General features: G+C 39.7%; 1 protein-coding gene across 1 annotated transcript in view; it reads left to right on the top strand.

The window, feature by feature from the left end:
• Positions 1-9,358, top strand: part of ano2b (anoctamin 2b) — a 60,508-nt gene that overhangs the window by 26,624 nt on the left and 24,526 nt on the right. Inside the window, 5 exon segments of the mRNA XM_035673071.1 lie at positions 3,253-3,327; positions 3,580-3,781; positions 5,983-6,094; positions 6,885-6,942; positions 7,052-7,152. Coding sequence (XP_035528964.1) covers positions 3,253-3,327; positions 3,580-3,781; positions 5,983-6,094; positions 6,885-6,942; positions 7,052-7,152 — 548 coding nt within the window.

Genomic DNA, 9,358 nt, shown 5'->3' with positions numbered 1-9,358 from the left:
CAAAGATAGGATAAGAACTGCCTTTTGGTGCCACAAAGTCTTGATTTCGAGCAAGATACTGAAGAGCAGGCGCACAAACACCACAGGTTAAGCAAACCTGAGGGATCGACTTGAAGGAACAAAAAGACCTTGACAGAGTGGTTGGTGGGAAGAACCATCAGAGACAAGGGTAGTAGTAAATGGGTCAGGTGTTATATTTGTTTGTAACCTCCGTTGAGGAACAGTCCAACAAAAGCCTTTATCCTCGTAACAGAGACTCACAGTATTATTCTCCATGTCACTCGCTCCTCTGTTCATTCCCTTGGCCATATCTTTTCTCTTGTGGTCCAAACTCTGGTTGTCCTATACCCAGTTTTGAAGTCACGTTCTTTTCAGCGGTCTGATAGCCAACACTGCACGGAGCAGTACCAAGATATAGCCCAGTCGCTGACAATCACTGTCTAATCTGACCATTAGAATCACTGACCCCACCTTTACGCCTAAAGGTGGGGTCAGTGATTCTAATCCAATACACATTTTGTTAAAATCAGACAATATCTCCTCACAGTCCACTAACTAATCTGTGTGTGTGCTGCAAAAAAAGGGACATTGAGGTTAACATCTAGTTTGCCAAGATATGCTGTTGTTGTAATGTTAGCTATAGTAGCAGGAGAGTTGTGAGTATAGCCGTCTGAAGCTGTAGCAACAGTTTGCTAACCTATTACCTAGTTAACTTTAGCTAGCCATCACTAGCTAGCAGTAACGTGGAAGATGTGAGATGTACAGTTGGTTTTCTTTAATCTGAACTATACTTTTTAATTTCTGTGTTTGGTTCTTTAAAGGTCCAGTGTTTAACATTTAGGAGGATCTACTAATATGTTTTCATTAGTGTATAACCATCTGAAAATAAAAATCAGTGTGTTTACATTACTTTAGAATGAGCTTTTATCTACAAAGGGAACTTCTAGGGAGTCCGCCACATTGAACTGCCCTGTTTCTACAATAGCCCAGAAGGGATAAACCAAAAACTGTCTCTAGATATGGCCATTCTCGTTTCACAGGCAACAGTAATTTCTCCCTTGTGCTTGGAAAGGGAGGTATTTTTTGCAAATAGTATTATTTTCACAAACAAAAGAAGATACAGGAGGAAACGCTGCAGAGTTTGGATAAATTTATGAGAACTTGCTGGTTATGAATGCAGCCAGATCTGAATGTTTGTGGGACACCAGCTCCGAGAAATATTAAGAGTTTGTATTTGAACATTTTTCATTCAGTTTTTCTACGTTTTGTAAAACACTTCTTCACAGGAAACATTTCTAAAACTCAGCTGCAGGAGAAACACTGCGCCAGACTGTAGAAACACTGCACCAATTTACATAATGGAATACTGGCTGAATATTAGTTTAAGAATGAGCAGTAACTTTTATAGTGGCTATGGTATTGTAGTTTTATGCTTTTGATGGATCAAACTATCAAAAGTAAAGAGCTGTGTGTCTGTGGGAATAGAGTAAGGGCAGATTGCACTGTGCCTGTGTATTCACTAGATGGTGGTGTTGTCTTGCTAGTGAGCATATTAAAGGTATTTGGATGTACAGAATCTCTGTCCATCCTTCTGTGGTCTGTGTGAGTGCCTCTATGTGTGTCTGTGTGTGTGTGTGTGAAATTCCTGAGCCTGCCCATGTGTGTATATGTGTGTATATGGGTGAAGGGGGTCACATACCTGAGGATGGAGATGCAGCATTGGTCTTTGCAGAGATCAAACCATATTTAACCACAGACAGGCCAGTGAAGTGACTTTTCTTTTTGATGCAAGTAGGTCAGCTACTCCCACTGGTTTTAAGTTCAGGGAAGCATACCATACACACTAAATTGGGTGGTCATGAGGGTTGAGTTAAGAAAGTCTGAAATGCTTTTTCATCCTTCTCCAATCCTGATATTACCCCCATTTTATCACCAGACAATCCAGAACTTTCATGATTGAGTCCAGATTTCAGAACACAGTTTTTAGCGTGTAGGTGAGGAGTATGAAAGCAAATAAGTTCCAAAATGTTGAACTCCTGTAATTCATTGAGTAGATACCAGCAAGTTTGTTAATGCTGTACAAAGTGATACAAGGTGCACTTTAAATTTAGCTACTACTTTCATTTATAACACTGTAGACTGTTATTTCACGTCTTCTTATGTACAGTAGCGATATTGTTCCCACATTAGTGCCTGAGATCACGTTAACTGGGGGCTCTCTGGGTATTTTAGCATCAAATGAATCAAAACATTTGTTCCCAGCTAGCCTCTAGAGCTAACTAATTAACATGTTATATCTGTTTTTTTTTAATATGTACAAAAACTGAAGTGTAAAAATGACTGAAATGAATGAAGTTGTGGATTTATAGGGAGTCATGTGCTAGACTAAACCACAGCTTCCAGTTTTTACCTCCGCACAGAGGCCGGCTAGCTGTTTTCCCTTGCTTATAGTCTCTATGCTAGGAAAAGCTAACTGTCTCCTGGCTGTAAAATAGTTTCATATTTAGCATGAAAGTATGAAAGTGCTATGGAACTTTCAGCAAGAAAGCAAATAATTTCCAAAATGTTGAACTACAGCATTTCTTTAAGTAGATACCAGGAAGTTTGTTAATGCAGCACAAAGTTGTTGAGTCATGCAAGGTGATCATGACAAAGGTAAAAAATAATTGTATTTACCTACTACTTTCATTTAGTACATTTTCACAAAATTTGTCTGTAGTTTAATTTATGTCTTCTTATGTACGCATATTTTTTCACAAAATGTTCCCATATAAGTGCCACGGAAAATTATACATCACATTAACTGGGGGCTGTCTGGGTATTTTAGCATCAACAGAATGAAGACGTTTGTTCCAAGCTGGTCTTTAAATTGTAGGATGCAGGCTGTAAAATGGGCTATTGTGCTCCTTTATGTCTCTCTGTTGAGATGTAGTAATACTTCCTGTGGAGGCGGTGAAATACAGATGCTGCTGCTGCTTCAACTCTCCATTCAGCTTTTACAAACCGTTTGAAAGGAGGAAAGGGAACTTTGACAATGCTTTTCACATCAGGGCACTGGAGAGAGATTTGTTTTTTAATCAGTGTCAATATGAAACAGGCTTTTTCTTCCTTTCTTTTCTTTGGCGATGTCTCAGTGGGCGGCTCTGTGTTCTGCATCGCAGATTTCCCCACAAACGTTGATGAAGCATTGGACATTGTATGAATGACTGCCAACTTTTCCTCTCTTTTCCTCCCCCCCGTCCTTCCTGTCAGGCTGCCATTGAGAAGTTGACCTGGAAAGACCGTCTTCCTGGATACTTCATCAACATTTCCTCTATCCTCTTTATGGTAAGTACATAAAAATCAGGTTACTGCTCTACTTGAAACATATATTTTCTCTGTATGTATGGATGAAAGCACTTTAAATAGAAAAACAAACATGTATACGACATAGCTAATGTACATAAATGAGTGTATGAGTGACCTACATCGATCTTTTAATTATTTATATTAATTCCAGCCTCTGCACAGTGAGTATCGGACAAATATGGTTGAGTAATGACTAATTTATCTTGTTTCTTATTTCCGTTTTGCTCCCAGTTTGGCTTGACATTTTCAGCAGTTTTCGGCGTCATCATCTACCGCATCACAGTGTCGGCCCTGATGGCGATGAGCCCCGACCCGGAGACCAAATCCAATGTCCGGGTGACGGTGACGGCCACTGCGGTCATCATCAACCTAGTGGTCATTCTGATCCTTGATGAAATCTACGGCGCTGTGGCATTGTGGCTGACTGAGCTAGGTACAGAAATACATACAGTCACGTACTCTTGTAATACAGGGGCTTTGAGAAACAAATGCAATGCAACTTTTGTGAAGACATGAACACAAGTGAGAGAACGCAAGAAAATGAAGCATATATCCAACTATGTTAAAACAAACCTTACTAGCTAGCCTCAGCAATTTCAGAGTCATGCTATCTGAATTATTAAAGGGATAGTTTGACATTTTTGGAGAACATTTATTCACTTTCTTGCCGAGACTTAGATAAGAAGATTGATGCCACTCTCATGTCTGTACATTAAATATGAGGCTAGAGCCAGATATTAGCTCAACTTAGCACAAAGACTGGAAGCACGACGAAGCAGTTAGCCTCCCTCTGTCCGAAGATAAAAACAATGTAATATCCTGTTTTGACACTTCCTATATGGGATAAAGAAACAACAAATAATGTGTTCATTTCTCAAGCTTTAAGAGTTGCTGGTAAATTATCGTGCATATTTCTTCTACCTGAGCCAGGCTAGCTATTTCCCCCTGCTCTCAGTCTTTGGGCTGAGCTAAGCTAACTGTCTCTTATCTGTATTGCTATCTAAATAGCATATTCCCCAAAATGTCAAACTATTCTTTAAACATAAAAGTCACTGTGTAGAACAAAAATGCTATCAGTTAATATTTGAAGTCCAGGTCCAACTGACGATTTGTTTTCTATAAATAAGGCTGCAGCACTTATGAATGAATTAATAGTTTTGTTTTCATGTCCATCCCTATTCATGACCCATTTATTAAAACACATTAATCAACAACACAACAAACTTTCTGATATTTATGACCACCAGCATCGAACAGCACAAAATATTGACACATATAAATGTGAATAGCATACATATAATTCCCCAGAAGCTATCCAACAATGAAATTAAAAGACGTAAATACATATATACACGTAGCCATAGTATAAACATAATGAATACGTTTGGACAAACATAACCCAAGCCAAACAAAAGCGACATGTTTGCATCTGTTAATGTCAGTATACACAGTATTCAGTTCATAAATAGTCTGTAATCCATATAAAATAAAGTATGAAGATTTCATCTATCATTAGTAATTTTTCTCATCCTATTCCATGCTTTAGTAATATATTCAGAAAATGCAAAAACATTCTCAAATAAGCACTCAATTAACGCTTTATCCTAAATTCCAATGAAATCAAAATCTAGAGAATAACATGTATTTGTTTTTTTTCACCATTATAATTTTTCTGTCAATTTTGCGTTTCCCAGGTTTCTTCTGCCCATTATTCTCTGCATTTAGCCCTGACATGGTATTTGAATTCTTCCACTCCAATATTCCTCAAATCCGCACTCCTGTAATAATTATTTTAGATGTACAATCACCTCTAATAGAAAAATTAGCAGCTATACTTTAAATTAGTTTCATCTCCTTAAAATAAACAGCACTTTAGAAATGTGCTATCCATACTTGCAGATATTTTGCAATACTTTTAGAAATTAAATTCGTCCAACTTCTAGCCGAGTCTGCCTCTGCACCTTACTCGTTACTAATGGGAGACAGAGGTTAACTCAGTTGCGTGTGTTTTCAGTATCCGTGATGACATATTTCAGAAATGTTCAGAGAAACATACTGCTTCAGCAACTCAACGAACAAAATCTGCATTTTTTACATGTAATCATTCTGCATCTGTGAGTGTGAGAGACAGGAAGAGTCTTCCTGCTTCTTGCTGGACCATTTGATGAAACTTTGATGCTTTCATGCTCCAGTCATCCCATCAGTCATCCCAGGAGGTTTCAGCCACGTTTACATTCATATTCAAAACCTCTGAAATAGAGGAAAAGAATGGGAAGGGAAAGTGTGAGAAAAAGGGAAAGTGTGTGTGTGAGAAAGAGAGAGAGAGAGGGGATATGCCATGTGAAAAGGGCCAGTATTTTAACCTACTTCCACCACAGTGATTATGTTATGACTCCAGAATCACCACTTTTCTCAGAACAGAGTCTGAGTTCTCATGTAATCACCACCTCGAGACACACACTGTACAAAAACAGTGAGGAAAAACCCATTTATAAAATACGTTAGCCAAGCCTAATATACCATACATACCTTCCATTTCATTTGTCATTTAACATGCTCTTTTTTCTTGCCGTCCACTGACCGCCCAAAACAACAACGTGTCTTTCTCACAGTTTCACTTGACCTGTTTTTCAGAGATTCCTAAAACAGAAACCAACTTTGAGGAGCGTCTCATCCTGAAAGCCTTCTTGCTCAAGTTTATGAACGCATACGCACCCATCTTCTACGTGGCTTTCTTCAAGGGACGGTGAGTCCTGCTTTCGTGTGTGTGAGAGTGTGTTTGTGCATCGCTGTCCTGTGAAAACCAACTCCAAAATGCCAATTTTATATATGATAAGAAAACAGTGTTGTTTTCAGCTTTGTGACAAAGCGTTTTTCAGTTAACTCAATGGGTACATTTAGTTCAATAAGGAGAATAAAGGAAGATTTAATCATTCCATTTATGTAAAAAATTCAATGTATCCAAATCTGGAGATACATGAAGAGTGCAGCTTTAAGTCAGATGCTGTCGGTTGATGTGCCTTTGAAAACAAACCCCTTTCTATCCAGCTTGCTCTCAAACCTGCAGCAAACTGCACAATATATAGTTGGAGTTTCGCCCACATCCTCTTAACATCACCTAAATTCCTGTTTCCAGGATAATTGAAATGCACTTCAGCAAACTTTGTCTTTACCCGTTGCCATTTTCTTGCAAGTGTCCTGAGTGGCACTGAGCATGTGCAACTCTCAACAGAGATGGGAAAGAGGTGAGATGCCTCTCTCTTTAGCCACTTCCAACGTCATAATCTCCAGAAAAACTGATGTGTTGAGTTCTTTTTTACCACTTGCTCGATTGGGCTAGATTTACTAGCCTGAGGGTGGCATTTAACTTGCCCGGGGCAAGCCTGCAGTCCGTATTGTTGAGCCCTGACATTCTTTGGACAGTGAAAATATGCACTTGCACCATGCATTAACAACTGGATTACACTTGATGCCATAATAAAAAGTCAGTGTGAATTTAGCCTCTAAATCTTAATTGTGTGTTTGTGTGTTCGCAGGTTTGCTGGTCGGCCTGGAAATTACGTGTATGTCTTTAATGATTACCGGATGGAAGAGGTTTGTCATTTGACTTTGCGTCTTGTTGTTTCTTTTCACTTGGCTGAATTAGTCAAACATAAAGTGATGATGACTGAAAGTGACCACATGAAATGTGTGTCTCCCTCAGTGTGCGCCAGGGGGCTGCCTCATTGAGTTGTGCATTCAGCTTAGCATCATCATGCTGGGGAAGCAGCTGATCCAGAACAACATCTTTGAGATCGGCATCCCGTAAGTAGAAGTCCTTTTTTCTGTAGTCATGGCGATAAGATCAAAGGTGGGATATTTTGTCAAAAGTCTAAAGAGCCAGTGACACCTAACACACATTCATACACAAAAACATGCTTACTCACAAGCACTTACAAGATTGCCTCTCCCCTTTCTTGTTCTAAAAACATTCCTCCCATGTCTGTACAGTGGTACTTCTTGTGTAACAGCTTTTACATGCAAACCCCAAAGGTCGGAGGTCAGCTCTGTTTGTAACAACTGTCACACAACAGAGATGCCTTTCGACTTCAGGCTGCACTGTTACCGCTGCTGTAAGCACAGCTTGACCTCCTGACCCATTGGGTGAGTCTCATCAAACGCTCGGGTTTCTCCGGGACACCCCCCAAGGGATCAGCGCGCCACAGCGCATACGTCAGGCCATCTACATACCATCTACTCATGTGCTTCACATTCATCCACTTAAAAGCTTTCACACCTGGGAGCCGACCAGTAAAACCACAGTCTTGTAGGTTGTACTGTAGGCCAGGCAGCAGCGTTAGGGGGAGTCTCTGGGGCAGCTGAGTGAAGGCAGTACATTAGAGGTTTTCACAGGTTTCTGACCCTAAAAGCTCCTGTCTAAAGATATAAAAGATGGACCTGTGCATTGAAAAAACCCAGTAGAACCCAAAGTTTGCTGCTCATATATATATATTACCTTTAAAACAAAGTTGGCAAAACTACCCAGTTAAATTCTGTATGAGTTGAGAGAGATTTTTCTTTTGGAGCAGTAGTATTGTTTTCATTTATGGTAGTGAGGAATAAGAAAGAGCCTGCAGAGATTTTATTTTGTAAACGTCAATGGGAGCTGGCTAACTGCCAAATAACACACCATAGGAGCTTCCCAGGGGCTGCATCCTTCGTACTAAGCAAACAACGGCGGTGTATCCCTCAGAGGACTGGAGACTGGTGGGCTGAATGTTTACATCCTCCCAAATAAGATTCAGGTCTATGGAGACCTCACAGCAGCGTCATTCTGGGCTCCCAAACAAGTGACATGGTGCACAACAGTCGTGGCCTGTTGAATTATAAAAGAAGGGTGTGTTTTTGCTGCGTCTGGAGGAGCCTTCAGGACTAGACAGTCTTGTTGAGTCATTGTGACGTGTTGAGGTTTGAAATGCGGAATTCAAAGCACACGCAGCCCCTGAATTGCGGCACAGTTTGTGTGTGTACAAGGAATTGTATGTGAGACACAGGATTTCAATCTGTGAGACAGGAGGGCGAGACATGAGGTGAAGAGACTGCGTGGTTGACAGGTGCATGCTGGTGTTATAAAAACAAAATGAAGTTAGTTAGGGCTGGGTCCTTGCTGCAGCAGCCATGGGTTCAGCTCCGACCTATGGGCCTTTCTCTCTGCCCCTTGTCTATCCTGAGCCGTCACTATCGGCAATAAAAGCCCCTCAAAAAATATTCTATGAATCTTTCCACTTTCAGCAGATGAATGTGCAAACATCCTTCTAGTGTCAAATTCTGCACAGTGAGGATCAAACATTTAACTGTAGGAACAAGAAGAAAAACATATTTATGAGTAAACAAACAAATCTATCTCCTAGTTATTTTTCTTACATTTACAAGCCATTTTAAGATTTTGATTTTAGACAGTTTGGTTGAACTTTAATGTTTGACCACTAGAGGGCAGAAAAATACTAAAACAGATTCACAAAAACTGTCCTGTAATGCTGCCCAAATTCTAGTAGTTGATTGTCCTTTAAAAACACCAACATCGTCTTTACCTTAACCTTAATTTTCCACTTGGCTAAAAGCTGCATAGAGCTGCAGAATTAGTTTAGAACTATCTGTACAAGTGACCCCTTTCACATTCACATCAAAATATCAAACATATTAATAATGTGATGTTTTTCATATTAATTGGCACACACCCAGCTTAATGTTTGGTTAAATGTTTGACCTATGCTTTGCATTTTTCACAAGATATATAACCAGTTATCATATAACCTGACAGTAAAACAACATTATTGCTACCAAAGGAGAGAAACAGAACGGGGGGTTTGGATGTAGAGAGATACATCAAACATTCAGATGGAGAGTGAGATAGTCCTGACCTACATCAGAAATCTCTAATCTCCCCTCAGTAACATGACCCTGTCTGTATGTAGTCAAATACACTAAATTGTGTGTGTATGAGTGTGTCTTTATCTACTGTATGTGTGTA

The sequence above is a fragment of the Morone saxatilis genome, unplaced genomic scaffold, assembly GCF_004916995.1.
Source record: "Morone saxatilis isolate NCDOM2014 unplaced genomic scaffold, NCSU_SB_2.0 Contig10, whole genome shotgun sequence".
In the NCBI taxonomy this organism is placed as follows: domain Eukaryota; kingdom Metazoa; phylum Chordata; class Actinopteri; family Moronidae; genus Morone; species Morone saxatilis.
The sequence above is the reverse complement of the archived record's forward strand: the minus strand, read 5'-3'. Positions and strand labels throughout refer to the sequence as shown.